At 64.3% G+C, this 18,298-nt stretch overlaps 1 protein-coding gene across 35 annotated transcripts in view; it reads left to right on the top strand.

Annotated features, from left to right (window-relative positions):
- Window positions 1–1,940: 1,940 nt before the first annotated feature.
- VAV2 (vav guanine nucleotide exchange factor 2) overlaps window positions 1,941–18,298 on the top strand; it is a 174,252-nt gene continuing 157,894 nt past the window's right edge. For 26 of the 35 annotated variants that reach the window (XM_085001057.1, XM_085001054.1, XM_021071367.2 and 23 more), the window contains exon 1: window positions 1,941–2,696. In XM_085001057.1, coding sequence (XP_084857183.1) covers window positions 2,493–2,696 — 204 coding nt within the window. In that variant the 5' untranslated portion in view covers window positions 1,941–2,492. The remainder of the gene's footprint in view (window positions 2,697–18,298) is intronic. The other 9 variants (XM_085001102.1, XM_085001101.1, XM_085001096.1 and 6 more) reach the window with 1 other exon arrangement.

Raw genomic sequence — 18,298 nt, 5'->3', positions numbered from 1 at the left:
TTCAATCATGAGTTCATTCACTCACATCCAGCCCTCCTGCAGCGCCTCCCCCAAACCCTATGAGGTCCACACAGTGGGTCACTGTCCCACTGTACGCATTAGGACACTGGGAAGGTGTTGAGCCCGCCTGAGTGAGGCCTGAGTCCCTGGACTTGGCTGTTCTCGAGGCTAACCCTGCTTCTTGGTGCCCCTGGGCAGCTCGGCGCCTTGGCCAGGTGGCAGCAGTGCCTACAGCCCCCACCAGGGGGCGGCAGATGATCATCAGTGTTACTGGCTGGCCGGTCCTGGGCTCGTTCTCTTGACTGGTTCCCTGCACAGGACAAGAATGGGGTGCCCCATTCTGCCCTAAGTGCTGTGCAAAGCTCTGGGGTTCCAATCCTGCTCATTCCCCACACGCGATTCTGAAGGAGCGGGTGCTCCCCGTGTCACAGAGGGAGGGGGCCCTGCCAGGGAACGTGTTCCTGCAGAGCAGGGGCCGGAGGTGCTGGGGTTCAGACTGTCCCCCCACTTTGCGATTTCTCAGGGCGATGCTGCCTCAGGCTTTTCCCTTTTGTCTCTGGCAGGCTCAACCCCACCGTCCGGACCAGGCTGCTTTCTATCCCTGCTCCCGAGGCGGCCGCACCCGTTTCCTGGGAGGAAGGATGCATGGACAGGAACTTAGAGCTCACGGGTCACTTGGCCTGATTTTACTCCTGCCAGGGTCTTGGGTGTGCCCCGGGAGGCCAGCTCCTCCCCCACTTCTCCCCCTGGCCCAGAACCTGGCCTGGGTCCCCATCCTTCCTCCCGGGCTTGGGAAGGGTCAAGCCGGACTCCCTGCAGAGGCCAATGCCTGGAGCAGAAGAACCCTCGCTGGGCACTGAGGTGGGGGTGTCACCCTGCTTGGGCTCCTGCACCAGGAACGCCGAAGGAGGAGGGGAACTGGGCCATGGGGGCAGCTGTCCAGCGCTGCCCCAAGATTCCCGGCAAGTGTGTGGGGTGCCCAGAGTTTGGTCCCCTCCACCCCACCCCATGACTGAGCCAGTTTTAGAGAAGAGATCAGACTGACCCGGGGTCACCCTGCATGTTGGCGCTGAGAACCCAGGGCTCCTGACAGCTGAGTCAGGATGGGTATTATTTCAGGGCCGGTTTGGCTCTTTATGTCCTAGAGGCCCTCCCACTGTCAGGCCAGGCCAGCTGCAGCAATCTCTGCCCACCCCTCCCAGAGGGCGTGGCCCAGGAAGGAGTTCAAGGCAGGGTCAGTGGACCCTGCAGACTGCGTGGAGGCCCGCAGACACCCAGGGCCGGATCTGGCCACATCTCTTCCCCTGTTTCCCAGTTACTTAGGTCACATATTCCATCCCAGACGCCAGGATCTGCCCTCCGGGCAGCTGTGAGTGGCGGGCCTCCGCGTTACAAAACAGGGGAATCCCGGCCTTTGTGTGGAGTCGTCGTCGGGGGGGGGGGGGGGTGGCTTTCTGCCGGTCCCCGTCCCGGACACAGGATGGGAGGGGGCCCCGGGAGAGTCTCCGGGCCGTGTGCCTCCCGCTTCGAGTTATCCCGCGGGGGCCGCTTGGTGGACAGAGGGCGCGCGGGACGCCTCGGCCCAGTCGGTGCCCCGTCCAGGGTCTGTCCTGCGGTGCAGAGGCGCCCAGCGCGACGAGGACCACCTCCTGATCTCCTCCTGGAACGCAGGAGGGACGCAGAGACCACGACCTGGCCATCACCCCACGGGCGAGCTTGCGCGCCACGGGCGCACAGCTTCCCCAAAGTCCCGGAGCCCCTCGGACACAGTCTGCAGACCCCCGGCCGGGCGGCGCAGCGGCCCCCGCCCTCGGCGGCAACTTGCGCGAGCTGCGCCGGGGCAGGAAGTGGCGGGGGGCGGGGGCGGCGCCAGGCGCGCGCGCCGGCCCCGCCCCCCAGCCCGCCCCCACCCCGCCCGTGGCCGCGCCCCCGCGCCCCCCGCGCCCCGGAGCCGCCGAGCCGCGGAGTCCGAGCGCCAGGCGCTGAGCGCTGAACCCGAAGGCGGGGCGAACAAAGCGGCGGCGGCGAGGGCGGCCCAGGCCCCGGACGCGTGGAGCGAGCGACCCGCCGGGCCTTTGTCTCGGGCGGGGCAGAAGCTGCGGCGGCCGCGGGGCGCTCCGAGCGCAGAATGCGGCGCCCGGCGGGGCGGATTGCGGGGCGCTGCGGCGGCGGGCTGCGCGGAGCCCCGGCCGGGGCCCGGGGGGACTTGCGGCTGTGAGAGGGGGTCCGGCGCGCTGCCCGGCGCCCGCCCCGGGACCACACGTGGGCGGGAGCGGCGGCCCGCGAGGAACCGGAGGAGGAGGAGGAGGAGGAAGAGGAGGGGACCCGCGGCGGCGCAGCGGGGACCCGGGGCCGCCCGCGCGAAGCCCCGCCCCGGCCGCCGAGCCCCGCGCGGGCGGGCGGGATGCCCCGCGGCCACCGCACTTTGGCCGGAGCGCTGCTCTGAACGCGCCGGCCCAGCGAGCGGCGGGCGGGCGGGCGCCGCGGGCGCCATGGAGCAGTGGCGGCAGTGCGGCCGCTGGCTCATCGACTGTAAGGTCCTGCCGCCCAACCACCGGGTCGTGTGGCCCTCGGCGGTGGTCTTCGACCTGGCACAGGCGCTGCGCGACGGCGTCCTCCTGTGCCAGCTGCTTCACAACCTCTCCCCCGGCTCCATCGATCTCAAGGACATCAACTTCCGGCCGCAGATGTCCCAGGTGAGGGTTCGGGCGCTCCGGGAGGGGCCCTGGTGGGCGCGCCTCCGGCCCGGTCCCAGGAGCCTGGCCGGAGCGGGGGACTCGGGGACCTGGGCAGGCAGCCGGACGCCGAGCGGAGAGGGGGCGACCCCGGGGCCTCGGAGCCAGCCCTTTCGAGGGGCGATCCCCGGAGGCACGAAGTTGACCAAAGTCCCCTAAGCCTGGGGCGCGCATCCGCCGCCTGCGGGCACTGCCTGGGAGCGCCGGTGGCTGGGCCTGCGCCTCCCGGGGGTGAGGGGAACTCGAACCCCGGCGGGGCGCTCGCTCCTGCCGCCCCCTCTCCCGGGCGCCAGGACCCAGAGAGTGCCCCTCCGACAGCTGGGAGCCTGCCGCGCCAGGGGCCTCGTCGGGCGTGGCGTCCCCCGGCTTCGCGCCTGGTGGCTGGGCGCCCGGGAGGATGAACCCGCTGGCAGCTGGGCTTGGGCCACCGCGGGGAGCCTTGAGCCCTCGGGAACAAGGGAGTCGGTGGGCCGCCGGCGCCGCCCCCTCGCCGGCCCCCGCCTCCTCCTGAACCCCCGGAGCGCAGGCAGTACCGGGGTGGTGCACCTTGGTGGGAAGGAGCCCCTGGTGGCTTCCTGAGTACTCCGTAGTGTGGCCTTTGTCGCCGCCCAGGCACATGTGCCGGCGGGCAGGCAGGAAAATGTCTGCTTGGCCGGCGGGAGCTGCCTTTCTCGGCCCCTTAAAGGGAACTTGGCTGCTGCTTAAGCAGAACAGAGGCTCCTGTCCTGCCCTCCTGGGTGGCGCAACCCCACCCCAGCACATTTAAGGGGCCCTGGGTGCCCAATGGGGCCAAGGGGCCCCTCCCAGGTCTGGCCAGCCCTGGCGAGGAGCAGCCTTCTTGCTAGCCCCATAGCCCCTTCTTCTGTGACCCACAGCAAGTCCGAGTGGACAACGGCCATTCACAAATGTGACATCGGAAAACGGGCTGGGGAAGGAGGGCTGGAGTGAGTCAGAGCTTTTCCAGGCTGGGCTGCATGGCCTCTGCCCTTTGGCTGTGACCGCGTTTCCAAGGAGATGGGGACACCCTCCCCTCCAGGGAGGATGGGGGGTGGCCACTGACAAAGAAGAGTCCTGAGGGGGCAGGGGGCCACCCTCCCACTCGGTGGTGACAGCCCAGCACCACGGTGGACGGTCCAGGGAAGGCGCTCTGGTTGTGCCAGCCTGCCGTCTGATCCTCGGGTCCCCAGAGGCACTCTCAGTGCTAAGTAGTCCTCAGTCCTGAGGCCAAGTGGCTTGGCTGCAGGGTACTGTCACAGATCCAGTTCTTTCCTCTGCCCTCACCCCCCTCCCCACCCCCCTGCTCGGGGAGAGGGGGTTGGGGGCTGGGATGTACTTACCCCATTTTATGGCGGGGGAACTGGGGGCAGGAGGAGAGGAGGAGCCCCTGCTGGGAGTGTCTGCCTCCTCTGGCTGTGAGCAGCAGGGGCTGCCCAGGCTTGCTGGCTCTTGACTGATTGACAGAGAGGCTGGGGCCCAGGGCACGGCCCAGGGTGGGACGCCCAGGGTGGGTGGGTCCGCTGGGTCCTGGAGCTGCCCCTCCCAGGCAGGATGGTGGAGGAGGGGGTGCTGGCTGTGGCAGGTGGCTTGGCTCAGCCCCAGAACTGGAAGTGGCTCCCGTTCCTGGGGTCGCTGGAGCCATCCTTGGGCCAGCTATGCTGACACCCACGCAGTCCCCCTGAGCCCGCCAGCCTGGAGGAAGGGGTGTTAAGGGGGGGGCTGGGCCGTAGGGAGAATCTGTTGGGCGAGTGTCTGTGTCTCCTTGGCCACATGCTCTTGTTGAAATCCGGCCTTGTCACTTCCCGGTAGTGACCACTTTGGGGGCCTGAGCTGCCCCATCTGTGTAGGGGCGCAGTGCCCCGTAGCCAGCTCAGAGCCTGCTGTGAGGATCCCAGGATGGGAGGCAGAGAACATGCTTCGTGCCACGCTGAGGGAAGCTTAGCGATTCTAGGATGGCCCTCTGGACGCTGGCAGGTGGCAGGACACCTGTGGCTCAGGGCTGGGCTCCCTGACCTCAGCTCGCCTGGTCACAGGGATGTCTGCATGTCTGTTGCTGGCACAGGGGTGGCCACGGGTGCTCCGTAAACCCGGGTCCGGCGGCGGCCGGATGGCCCCATCTGTGTGTTCAGAATTCAGGAGGCAATGCTGTTCCCCACGCAGGGCTGCGCAGGGTCTGGGAGAGGGACTTGGCGGTCTGTCTGTGTGGCTGCTCTTCGCTCTCTGGGGACTTGTTCCCTGGATGCACGCAGTCCCCTTGGTCCACGGTGGTGGCAGCACAGGAAGAATCACAGCTACTCTTTCCTAGCTGGGCTGGGCCCATCCTGGGCTGGGCGTGATCCTGGCAGGGGCAGTGCCACCTCTCTTTCTTAAGCGAGACAGCAACAGCTCAGAGAGGTCCAGGGGCCTGCCCCAAGTCACACAGGTAGTGAGCGGTGAAACTAAACCACGGACTGAGGGGAGTTCCTGTTGAACTGAGGGGAGTTCCTTCCTGTCGAGGCTCAGTGTTAACGCACCTGATCGTATCTACGGGGACATGGGTTCGATCCCCGGCCTCGCTCGGTGGGTTAAGGATCCGGTGTTGCCGTGATCTGTGATATAGGCAGGCAGCTGCAGCTCCGATTCACCCCCTAACCTGGGAACTTCCATATGCTGCTGGTGCGGCCCTAAAAAGACAAAACAAAAACCAAAAACCCCGTAAACCCCCCCACGAATCGAGGTCTCCCCTTCAGTCCTTCCAGGACTGTTTAGGCAACGTCGGATTTCAGAAGCCTTCTCTCTGCTGGCTGCTGACTTTCTGATGGACGTGCTCCTGGCCTGCTTCTCAGGTTGTTTGTCGTGCGTGTCTGTTTCCATGGGGTGGTCGGGGGCAGCGCGTGCCTGTCTCCCCTGGGGACCTGGATCCTTTGCTGGCAAGTGGCAGGGCTTTCCACCCCCTGCTCTCACGGCCTGTCCTCAGACCCGTTCAGCAGAACGGCCTTGCTGATGCCGCCTCGTTCCAGAATGCCGCGCTGGCTTCTCCTGGGGACGTCTTGTTTTCAGAGGACGTCCCTTCCAGGTGGAAGGAGCATAATGGTCGTATGTGCACTTATGGAGTGTCTGCTGCGTACAGAGCCGGGTGCGAGGAGGTGTTCACGGCCAGATCCAAGCGACCCCTCTGTCCTGGCCTTCCGGAGCTGGCAGCGTGTGCTCTATTTATTTATTTTATCCCACATGCCTGGAAGCCACCTTGGGTTTAATTAAACTAATTAGATGTGGCCGCGATCTGCTGATTCTCGGCAGGGATGGCGGGCGCGTGCAGCAGCTTCGGTTGTGAGGTCGTGAGGATGCTGCCGCCAGCAGCCCTCGCCATCCGTCTGCATGCGGTGTGGACCTTTAGGGTCTCACCCGCCTGGCAGGCTGTCCACACCACCCTGGCAGGCCTCCTCCCCGTAGAGAGGCCCCCCACCCATGCCCTCCGGTCCCTGCCTTGTGCGTGACGCTGCCACCTCCGCCCTCTGCCCCCGAGCCTTTCCCAGCAGCGTCCATGGGGGGCTGCGCCCTTGCTGGGAGACCACCTCTCCTTTGACCTAGTTCCTCTGTGGAGGAGCTGGGCCGGTGGCCGCCTCCTCTAGGAAGCCTTCTCTGATTTCACTTTCCTCCCAATTCTGCAGGGCTGCAAGCCTGGCCCTTGGGTCCCCGTGCTGGGTTCATGCCTCGAACCCTGCACTTGCCACGCTCGGCTTTAGTAAACAAGCATCACTCGGAAGCCACCCTTTCACTGCGCCACTCTCCAAAACCCAGGAGCTGGCTGCATGTCGAGTGTGGCTGCCTCCCCCTCCGGACCAAAGGGAGCCCTCCCAAGGCCGCGGCTCTGGGTCCCACGGGGCTGGGCCACCTCTCACCCCTTTGTCCCCCGATCCTTCCTTTGAGGAGTAATTGTGCTGCCAGCAGGGGCCCAGTCCCTGTCCCCTGGGTGAGATGCTTCTGGGGAGGACACATGGCGAGTCATTGAGGTGCCTGTGGGTGAAGAGGTGGCCTTCGAGCGTCTGGAGAGTTCTTGAGGGCAGGCAGGAGGGCCTTGGTGCTCGAGGCCAAGGGAAGCCGGGGTCCAGGCAGACAGGGCTGATTCCAGCGGGAACAAGGTAACCTTTTTTTTTCTCCTTTTAAAGTCAGATTTCATTTTTAAATTTCGTTTTGTTTTAATTAAATTTATTTTATTTTATTTTTAGCATTATTATTTTTTATTTTTTTATTTTATATATGTGTGTGTATATATATATATATATATATATATTTTTTTTTTTTTTTTTTGGTCTTTTTGTCATTTCTTGGGCCACTCCCACTGCATATGGAGGTTCCCAGGTTAGGGGTCGAATCGGAGCTGTAGCCGCCAGCCTACGCCAGAGCCACAGCAACGCAGGATCCGAGCTGCGTCTGCAACCTACACCACAGCTCATGGCAACGCCGGATCGTTAACCCACTGAGCAAGGGCAGGGATCAAACCCGCAACCTCATGGTTCCTAGTCGGATTCGCTAACCACTGTGCCACGACGGGAACTCCTGCTTTTGAATTTTGAACATATCTTGACACACTTGAGAGTAAGTCAGTGGCACGATGTCCTCACCCCTGCGTGTTTTCCATGGGCGAGGGTCCCCTCTGCAACCACTGCACCCCCGCTGAACCCGAAAAGCAGCCGTGGCCTCCACTCGAGCTTTGCCGCGTGTCTCCGCGGATGCTGCGTTTGTCAGCCTGGGCACTCAGCCTCGCCCTGATCTTCCCGACGGGACACTTGAGGGTGCCAGGCCCCTTTAGTGGCAGAGCGTCCCTCCCTGTGGGTTCGTCCGCCGTCTCCTGGGCTTGGGTTCAGGGTTGGCCCTCAGGGGCACAGGGGTCATGGTGCCGCCTCCTCCTGGCATCCTGACCAGCAGGTGCCATGTGGTTTCTGAGTGCCCCTTGGCGGGGGCAGGGCTTGCCGGGAATATTCCGGAGGAGGCGCTCGGAGGCCACGGCAGCCTGGCCCTCGCCTCCCTCTTTCTTCCCTCCTTCTCTCCTTCTTTCTCTTTCAGGCGCTTTGCACAGTGGTTTTTCTCTTTGAGTCCACGCCTTAGCGTCTCTTTCCATCGCTGTGTATTTGGGCGCTCAGGGTGGACCCGTGGGCTGCTGCCTTCCGCGTGTCTTTTGACCCGTTCCCGTCCTTTTCTGAGCACTGTCTCCTTCCTGGTACGAGACGTCTAGGCTCCTCTTGTATTTTATTTTGTCCCGGCTCAGGAATCAGCTGTTTGTTTACAGAGCCGAGGCCCCGCAGTGCAGATGGGTCCATGCGCGAGCCTGGGCAGCCTGTGTGTGCGTGTGTGCGTGTGTGCATGGGCACACGCGGGGCGACGCACGTTCACGTTTGGATTTGTTTTTCCGTCTGGATCAGTACTGCCGAGGAGAAATCTGTGCGCCGCATCTGTCTCTGACAGTTTTTGGTCCAATTGCAAAATTAAAAAGAAACATGTGCCATTAAGTCTAATCATCCATCTCGTGGAACCCGGGCCCAAGGGGCTGGAAATTAGGACTGCGGGGGGTGAAGGAAGTGTGTCCTCTTCCCCCGTCAAGCACGGATGCAGGCGGAGAGCAGGGACACAGCGCATCTGTGGGGTTAAAATTTCATGCGAGCAGGGCAGGTGGGACAGGTGCCTGGAAAGGCTCCTTGGGGGAGTGAGGACGACGGGGAGGTGCCACCCACCCATTAGTGGAGCGCTGGCATTTCGGGGTGGCAGGGTTGTGGCCCTCGTGTGTGCAGCGGGGGAGGGGAGCAGAGGGGACTTGAGAGCAGGGGCCGGTGGCCCGTGGGTCTCGTCTTTCGCGCCTACCTGACCACCGGAGGGGCACTTGCGGGGTTTGTGGGGTAGGGTCTGCAGTCAGCGGGAAAGTGGGTGGGTGTCACCTGCCCAGCTCACCGGTGGGCACAGGCTTGCGTGGGCAGAGTGGCAGCTGCTTGTACCCTGTGTGCGCTGATCGCAGAGACCCGGCTTGGGCCTGGGCCCCAGGGAGGACCCGGAGAACGATGCGTGTTGGGGGGAGGCCACGGGGGAGGGCTGTGCCCCATCTGTCTGCGCTCTGGGTCCTGGAAACAGGGCGTCTCAGTGCTGGGAACCGGGGCTCGACCTGGACCCGGGGCCTGACAAGGTGGGTCACCGCAGGGTCACGCCACCCGCTGCCCCGTTTGAGTCCTTTCCAGCCATGAGATCTAGGTGACTCAGGGTGTCCCCTCCCTGGTGGCGCCATGCCCTCCGGCCCCTGCCTCCTGTCCCCGTGTCCAAGCCATGCCTGTGGCTGTGGCTCTTAGGACAAGGCCATGCTGCCTGGAAGACGCCCCCTGGCCGAGACCCTCCCTCCCCGCCACCCCTCATTGTGGCTCCTTCTCCCCTGGCACCCAGCTGGCTGCCAGCACCCCTCCCAGAGCAGAGGACCCGGCAGTAAATGTCTTAGACCCCGGAGGCCGGACGGCCTCTGTCGCACAAAGGCCGCTGTGCAGAGTCTGTAAACAGGCAGGTGGCTGCGTCCCCGTAGATGTATTTGTGAAGATTGAAATTGGAATTTCGTGGACTTTTCGCATGTCACAAAATACTCGTCTCCCCCACCCCCAACCCACTTAAAAATGCAGAAAGCTTTCTGAGCCCGTGGGCGGCTGCACAAAGCCAGGCGTCGAGGTGGCCGCCTCTGCCTGCTCAGAGCCCTTCCCGGGGCCTGTGAAGGCGTCCTGGTCCCCAGAGCTCCCCTGCCCCCCGTTCCTGTCACACTTGGCAATAAAAAAATGATGTCTCCATTTGTCCCCGGAGCCCTTGGCACCGGCTCCTCGAACAGGAAGTGGTCCGTGGAACCAGGCTTCCTCGCCGCGGACGTTGTGCCAGAAAACGTGCCGGGGCCGCGGGCCTGAGCTCGTCTTGTCCCCGAGCACGTGGGGCTCTGCGCTCAGCCCCACTCTTCCGACCAGGATGCTGAGCCGTCGGTGGGGCCTCAGTCACCCGGTGAGCGGGCCGGGCTGCCTGAAGTGGCAGCCGAGGGGGCCCCTCTCGGCCACGTGGCTGCCTGGGAGCCCTGGTGATGACGCGCGCCTGGCCTGGCTGAGCCCTGGGCCCCCCCGCAACTCCGTCTGAAGAGGGGACGAGCACGGCCACTCGCAGGCTCTGGGGAGAATTTGGAGGGAAAATGTGCGCCTGCCTCCCACCAGGCCCCGTAAGTCCCAGAACACCGTGCCCCCACCCCAGGTCTCGCCACCTGCCTCCTGGGGCGGCCGTCTTCCCCATCCACCTGGCCTCACCTGGCCCCTGGCGGGCCGCTGCAGCAGAGCCCTGTGGCGGTGGGGACGCGGGCTGCCGGGGATCCAGCTTCTGCCCTGCCCCCTTCCCCAGCCCCCCAGCCGCTCCTTTTCGTGATGTGTCCTCTGCCCCCAGGCCCTGTGTAGTGGGGGTGCGGGGGGGGAGAACGGAAGATCCTTGGCGAGGGGCAGAGGGCCCAGGGTGGCTTGACCAGCAGCCCCGCCCCTTCCGCTGTGGGTGGCTGGGGACGCCTAGTGAGGGGTCTCGCACCCGCTTCTTTCCCAGGAGCTCCCTGGCAGGGAGGGGCAGGACTTGCTGTCACTTCCTTTGGGGCCGAGCTGGTTCTCAGCAGGTGCAGGCATTGGAGTCCCTGCGGGCAGGGAGACTACGGAGGGCTTCATGGAGGAGGTGGCGCTGGAGCTGGCGTCGTAAACTGGACGCCTTTCGGGAACCAAAGGCTGGAGGTGGGTGGTTGCTGCAGGGCTGGGGCTCTGTGGGGACAGAGGCTGGGGTGGGGAGTCCCTCTCTGCCTCCCAATCCTGGGAAACTTTGTTCCCTGACTGTCCAGACATTGCACCCTCCCTGGGCTTCTGGAGGCCCTGTGAGGCACTGGGTTGGGTGGCTGTGCCCTGATTAACAGGGAGGTATCAGACTGGGCTGAGGTTGCACGGCTGCTGGGGGCCGAGGCCTCTCGCCAGCGCTCCCAGGTCTTGGCCCCTGGGGTGCCCTTCACTTCGCTCCCCCCTCAACCAGCAAAACAGCCCTTGGCACGGCCCTCCCGGGCGAGGAGGCTGGGGGCTGCGCCGAGCCTGAGTCCCGCGATGGCCCGGGCTGGCCCTCTGCCTTTGGGCTCGGTGCTTCTGGCCTGTCCCCTCACCTGCTCCCAGCGGCCGGAGAGCGTCACTCAGCTGTTTACTGTGTGAACATCTGCCCGCAGGCACGGGAAGAAGAGGCAGAGACCCCCGTCCTGTATCGCTGGCCTTCTGGGGGGAGGCAGAGTAAGGGGTTCAAGAAGCAATAAAGAGGAAGAGGAAGATGCAGGGAGAGACGGCCGGCGGGAGGCTGGGGGCTCCCCGAGGAGGTGCTGGGCCCTGCAGCACGCTTCCTGCACCTGCTCTGCTCGGGTGCTGGACGGGGGCATGCGCTTGTGAGGGCAATCCAGGCCCGTTGTGGGGGGCGCAGCCCCAGGCCAGGCCTCTGGGGGTTCTTTGTGGGCCACGCCCTTCCACTGGGCCAGGCCCGCTCCACGCTGTCCTCGCTGCAGGCTGCTCCAGCGCCCACCTCTCCTCCTGCCCCGTCCACCTCCTCTGTCCGGTTCCTGACGTCTGGTGGAGCCAGCTAGGGGCAGTGTCCCAGGGACCTGTTTTCTCACCCTGCACCTGGCCTTGGGTGCCGCTGGCTCGTCTCCGGGGTGGACCCTCTCAGACCTTGGGTCGAGTCCTGCTCACCACTTCTTGGCTGTGTGATGTGCCCACTTCCCCAGGCCCCTGTGTCCTCTGCTGTGAAGGGGTTTCTGACAGCCACCTCGGGGGATTTGGCTGAGAACAGAGGGGACGGGGGACCCAAAGCTCTCAGCCCAGCGCCTGGAGGTGATGCCCAGTGGATGGTGCCCCTCCCACCGGGGAGTCCTCCCTCAACGCCCACTCTGGATGGTCCAGCCCTTTGAAGCCTGGGCTCTGCTTCTCCCTGTAGGTGCCCCTGTTTTGGCAGTGCCCCTGACCGTGGCCGAGGAGAGGGCTGGGCTGGGATGCTGCAGGCCCTGCAGACCCGCTTCGCCACCGGGTCAGGAGCTGGCACTGCTCTCGGCTGGCCGGGACGAACCCCCCCCATCCCGTGCTGATGTCCATCCTCTGAAGCTCTGTGCTTTCCGGGGGTTCTCCAGGCAGCATCCTGTGGCTGCTGAGACTGTTTTGGTTTCTGAGTCCAAAAGATAAACAAGAATAACAAACGTGCTGCCCCAGGGGAGGCAGGGCTGCACAGTGGGTGCCTGAACTGCTGGCCGCGAAGGGGAGGGGTGGCCCCCAAGAGAGGCGGCCCGCCTTGGGAAGAGACGCAGTATTTGCTGGAAACACGTGGTATTTCTGTTTTGTGGGGTTCGTTTGTCAGTCTTTGTAGCGCTTAGATGAGGATTAAAATAATTATTTTTAACACACCTACTCCTTGTCCCCCTGAGCCGAATTAAACCTCAGGCCATAGATGCTTCTGGTGGTTTGTTTTATGTTGTGCTTATGGGTCCAGGGGCAGCGTGGGCACGTGGTGTCCGGTGAGAACTGGTCCAGGTGGCAGGAGGCAGGGCTGCCGGGTCACCTGGCCTCCCCGCCCTCTGTGGGCTCAATCGTCTCTGGGCCTTTCCAGGGATGGGGCCCACCCCCCAGTCCTCCAGGCCTGGTGGTCATGTGTGCGAGGTGGGGGGGCTCTTGTCTGTCTTCTGCCGTCAGAGAACCGTTTAAGACGCTGCTTGCACGGCCTCCTGACAAGTGCGTTCTCTCTGCTCGGGACTTCTCAGCTGCAGCAGGAGAGGGTCTCGCGAGACGTGGAGGGTGGCAGGGTGGCCGTCCTCAGGACAGAGTCACTTGCAGGTGGGTGGGTTTGGATTCCGGATGTTCCTCTGCTCCTCGTGCCCCCCTGTGCCGCCCGGGCCCGCCGCAGCCCGGCCTCTCCTGCCTCCATGCCCGGTCCACGCTTCCGTGCCCGCTGATGGTCATGTTAGTGTCACAGACACAGGAAGCCCCCAGGGGGGGTGTGCACGACCCCAACCCCCGGCGAGGGGCTGATGCAGCCCTGTTGGCCGCTGAACCACCTGCCCGGGGCTGGGGGTTGGGGGTGGGGGGCCTGAGTGTGCCCGGCCTTCCTCGCATCAGCCTTCCGAGGCCCCGTCTCAGCCTCCTCCCCTTGGGGTTGGCTCTGGTTGGCAGGAGTGTCCCTGGCGGGTGGCGGGGATCTGCCCCCGGCGTCAGTGTCCCTCCAGGAACGGGGAGGTGCCCCGCGGGACAGAGGTCCTGGGTGCAGCATGGACCCGCCCATCCTCGAGCTGCACGCGGGGGTGTGGCTCCTGGGCCGCGGCCGCGGGACAGCAGGAGAGGTTCCGTCTGCCCTGTCTCCAAGCCCCCCTGGGGAGGGAAGGGTCACGCTGCCGACAGCCTCTTCCTGAGGCCGACCCTCCTTTGCCCCCGAGCTGCTCCCACTCTTAATTCACCCCTCCACCCCAGCGCGCCTGGGTCCCCCCAGTACTCAGCTTATCCGCTGGGAAGGGAGAGGACCACCCAGCCGTCATCGGGGTGAAAGAAGGTGCATTGAGATCCAAGCTGTCTCCATCCGCAGACGACGGGTAACTCACCCGCGCGGGTTCCGAGCGCCTTGTGGATGCCGGGGGTCTCTCTCCGCCTGAAGTGGCGTTATTTTTTTATTTCTTTTCCATCCCGGGGCACAGAGGCAGCAGGTGGGAGGCAGGGCCGCAGGGTATGACCTGGGCCTGCAGATGGGGTGTGTGGGCTCCCCGCTCCCCTTGGCTTTGCGCCTGCCTCGGCCTCCCCTCTGGGCCTCTGTTTCTGGCTGGAGGACAGCCGTCCGCGTCTCTCGTGGTATCTGGGCCCGGCCGGTGGGGGTAGGGCCCCGGGCTGGAGTCCTGGCTTGGCCGCTGAGCCCTGGGGGCCTTGAGCTTGGCCGTCACGGAGCCTCGGTTTCAGCTCTGGAATGAGGATGAAAATAGTATCTCCTTCAGGGGTAGAGGGACGAATGACGCGTGGCCTCGCGGACAGTGGGGCGGTGTCCGGCCATCAGACGGGAACGAAGCCCTGGCGCACACGACGGGGATAAACCTTGGAAACGCTGTGCGGGGCGGAAGAAGCCAGGCGCCGAAGGACAAGCGTGGAGTGATTCCACTTGCGTGAAGCGCCCGGAACAGGCAACCCCCTGGAGGCCGGACGCGGACCCCTGGTGGCCAGCGGATGGAGGGGGAAACGGCTGCTGCCCCGTGCGGGTCTGTTTGGGATGATGGAACATTCTGGAACTGGTCGGCGGGGCTGGCGGCACAGCGTCGGGGGTGTCCCAAAGGTTATGTGTACGTTACTGCAATAAAAAATAACCCTGGCGGGGTCGGGAGGAGGCGGGTAGGGGACCTGGAGCAGGCGCGTGGCAGGGGTCGGCCGGGGCCGCGGGACACCATCCCCCGCGCTGCTCTTCCTTCCTCGGGGAATGTTAAGTCACGTTGGACGGCCGCCTTGGGGAACAAGCAGGTGTGCAAATGGGATACTTAAATATCTAAATGTGTCGGTATCACCGTCCACTGAAGACACTGTCATGGGCCCTTAGACGTGCCGGCCCGCCGTGCCCCCTGGGTCGTCGGGCCTGCGCGGCCCTCCCTGGCCACGCTGGGCAGGTCAGGGAAGTGTGCCCGGACTTTGGAGGGAGCTCCGTCTTGGGTCCCGTCTGTCTGTTCTCAGCGGTGTGGGGTTGGGCATGTGGCTTTCCTGGTCCAAAAGCCAGTGAGCGGGTGGGTAGGGGTCGTTCCCACCCCGCTCTTCTGACGGGCAGGCTCTGCCCACTGCCCAGCCCGCTTTGACCCCCTGTGTGAGGGTCTTCAGTGGGCCTCAGGGAGCCGACCCCGAGTTGAGAGGTGAGCCAGGGAGGCCAGGAGGAGGCGGTGGAGGCTGGGAGGTCTCCCCAGCCCTTCCTGCCGTGGGTGCTGAGCCCTCTGGGAGACTGGGGGACCCGGATTTCTATCCCTGCGCCTGGTCTGGGGTGGGGAGGCAGCCTGGGCACAGAGGGCAGTGCTGGGGCAGGCCCTGGAGCGGCAAGCCAGGGGGATGTCGGTAGGGTGCCTGCAGCTGCCAAAAGGCAGTGGCGCTTTGTCCTGGGGCGGGAGTGGGGGACCCGAGACCTTTAGGCTCTCTGCTTCAGGAAACGGCCCGGGAGCCCTCGACTGAGTCTGTGTTGGCAGGAGAGCCTGTAGGAAGGGCCTGGAGGACTGGGCCCCTCTGTGGTCAGTAACCAGGACTGGTTTCTTTCTTTCTTTCCGTCTTTCTTCCTTCCTTCCTGCCTTTCTTGTCGTTTTAGGGCCACACCTGTGGCATATGGAGGTTCCCAGGCTAGGGGTCAAATGGGAGCTGTAGCTGCCAGCCTATACCACAGCCACAGCAACGTGGGATCCGAGCCACATCTGCGACCTACACCACAGCTCACAGAGGCACTGGATCCTTAACCCGCCGAGCAAGGCCAGGGGTCGAACCTGCGTCCTCATGGATACTAGTCGGGTTCGTTACTGCTGAGCCACCATGGGAGCTCCACCAGGAAGGTTTCTGATGATGGTTGTGAAGGACCCAGAGGGCTGTGGAGGAGGAGGGTGGGGAAGGCCTGGGGCTCCAGCGCTTTTCGGGGCTGCTTGTCTAGGTGGGGGGCGAGCCAGGCGGGGTGGGGGGGCTTCCCCGTCTAGGTGGAGTCTGCGAGCTCTCCTGGAGGAAGTGACCTTTTAGCTGAATCTTGACAACTGGTAGGCGTCAGCCAGGTGGGGCGGGAGGGGAAGCGTGTTCTAGAACAGGTCTGCCACCACCCCGCCCCTGTTCCTGGCTTATCCGTCTCAGGCCAGGCCGCCCCCTTGATGGGGCATCGGGGGCCCTTGACGGATGTCGAATTGTGTTGGATTCTTTGGGGGCATCTTCCTGCTCAGGTGGAAGGAGCCCCGTCAGCTTGTCTTTGCTTTTCCGGGTCTCTTTCCGGTCTGTCGAGTGGGACTGGGAGGGGGGTTTTTCAGCCCCACTGTCTGTTGCTGATGGCCTCGGGGGCAGTGCGCCTGGAGGCTCTGGACGTAAGTGGGGATGCTCAGGCGGCGCGCCCACCCCCGACCCTGCCGGCGGCGTGGGAGGGAGCCAGGTGCCCCAGGCACTCGAGGCTGCCACTGCCCCATGTGTGGCTTTGGCAGGTTTCTTGCTGTTTTGTGGGATAACACTGCTGTCTCCTGCTCAGATGGGTCGTGAGGCTGAGAGGGGATGACATTTGGGGTCTGCTGAGCCCCAGGGCAGGGGGCACCCAGCACCCACACATGGTGGCCTCTGTACCTGTGTATGCAGAGGGGGCTTGTCGGAATCCCCACCTGCCTTCCTGCAGGTGGAGGGGAAGACGGGTCCAGGGAGCACCGGAGATCTCTGGCCACTTGCCTCGTGCCTGAGTCTCAGTTGGCTCCCCCATAAAGTGGGGCCATCACTTCTGCTGCGGGTGCCCCCGAGGGGGGATGGGAGGAAGGCTCTGGGGCGTCTGAAGTCGTCTGGGTGTCTGGAGGGGATGTGCAGGGTGGCGGAGGGACTCGTTCTTGGGGAGGCTGCACTGCCTCTGGCCCTGCAAGCCCCGCTTCAGCTGCTTCGTGAGGAGGGCATCTTTTAGGGTGCCCAGTGCAGACACGGGGCGGCCGTCATCTCAGGGTGTAGCACGCGGACGCAGTTCTGCTTTCTGGAGCCTCGTGGGTTTTCTGGAAGCACCTGTTTCTCTGGGGTGGCTGATGACGAGCGGCAGGGCAGCTGGGGCCCCGGGGACGAGCTGTTGAAGGGTCATGTGTGGGCAGTGCTCCCTGTTTGTCTCCTTGGCCGGGGCTGAGCCGTGGGCCGCGGGGGACACACGGCTGGTCTGGAGTGAATAACTGAGTCAGGAAATCCAGGCAGTAAACAAACCTCACCTTCCATGGCATGTGTGTGTGTGTGTGTGTGTATTGCGTGTATGCATGTAGTGTGTGTGTGTATTGTGCATATGTGTGTAGTGTATGCTGCACATAGAGTATACGTGAGTGTGTGAGTGTGTGTGTGTGTGTGTGTGTGTGTGTGTTTACGGTCCGGCTCGTCTCTGCATGGCTGTGCGCTGCTTCTGGGGGGCAGGATGCCGCATTGCGGGGACCAGGTGCCTGTGAGCAAACCCGAGTGGGCTTGGCTGTCGGAAGGCCAGGCCGGGTCTGTGGTTGGCATGTGCCGTCTCTGTGCCTGTCTGTGTCCCTGGTACGTCTGGGGAGACACTGTCCACCCACCCCTGGGTTGTTTTGGGCTCGCATCCACTCTCCTCGAAGCGGCTGAGGGCTCTGGGGTTCTGCCCACAGAGCTCTGCCCACCCATTCTGCTGGCCGCCTCTCGGCTGTGGGTCAGGAAACAGGCGGTGTGGGTGGCCGCTGAACAGTGGGTCTCTTGATGCTGGGGACCTGTGGCCGAGGCTTGGCTGCGTCCTGGACCAGCTCTGGGCCCCGTCCTGCCCGCTCCATCCTGTCTGGGCCTCCTGCTGGTGGTGGGAAATGGTCAGCCCGGGCAGGAGGCCGGAGTGTCACGGCCACGTCTCCTTGCCCAGCAGAGTGGCTCTGGCCCTCAGCCTTCTATCCAGTGGCAGGCTGGCCCCTGGGCTGCCCCTTGGGGGCGGTGGCCAGTGGACCCGGCCAGGACAGACTTGTGCGGGGGCACATAGCCCCCTCTGACATTCCTTGGGCCCAGCGCTGTCACCTCTCTCCCTGTGGCTGCTCCCGGGGCCATCTGCTGATGCCAAGAAGGTCATAATTAGTCACCAGCCTGGAGGCGATCAGCCGTGGACTGGGCCCTCGTCAAGGGCAGCCTGGCGGACCAGGAGTCCTCGTCACCCATTTGACAGCCTTGGAAACTGAGGCTCAGAAAGGCCAGGGCTCATCTGCGTCCCCGCAGGGGATGGAGACGGCCTTCCCTGGGCCTCCCCGCAGGGCGCCAGCGGGCTCCCGAGGCCGCAGTTCATTGTCTGAACACTCCCGTTGGTAACTCCCAGGCTGGCACCCACTCTGTTCTCTTAACTCATGTGTCATAAATTTTTTTTTTTCTCGGAAAGAAGGAAGATAGAATTTTCACACACCACTCCCTTCTCATGCAAATAAACCTCGGGAGAAGCTGGCCTGTCATCTCTCTGGGTGTATTTGTGGTAATTTAGCTGCTTAAACGAAACATCTGTGAGCCAGCCAGGCTCGGGCAGGGCCGAGCGCCTGGGAGGTGGTGTGTTTACTGCAGGGGCAAGGACTCGCCGGCTAGGCCCGCCCGCCTGCTGGTGCATTTGGCACCCGGGCCTCTGTGACGGGTCTCCGCAGCCCACACGTGCCCAGGGGACTTTTAAACCCCGGCTGTCCTGGCCGTGTTTCCTCCTGGGCGCCCGCCCTGCCCTGAGCTCAGCCGTCCTGACGTGGCCCGTGCCCTGGACAAGTCTCACTTGGCTTATCTGTCAGGTGGGCCACGGTGTGACTGTGTGAGTCTCTGGCCTCGTGGGGGCCCCCGTCCTGGCCCCCAGTGGGCACTGGG

This window comes from Sus scrofa, chromosome 1 (genome assembly GCF_054392235.1).
Source record: "Sus scrofa isolate SSC_HxYL_T2T_F1_AM1 chromosome 1, Sscrofa_HxYL_maternal_Yorkshire_Landrace_v2.0, whole genome shotgun sequence".
Taxonomy (NCBI): Eukaryota; Metazoa; Chordata; class Mammalia; order Artiodactyla; family Suidae; genus Sus; species Sus scrofa.
The sequence above is the reverse complement of the archived record's forward strand: the minus strand, read 5'-3'. Positions and strand labels throughout refer to the sequence as shown.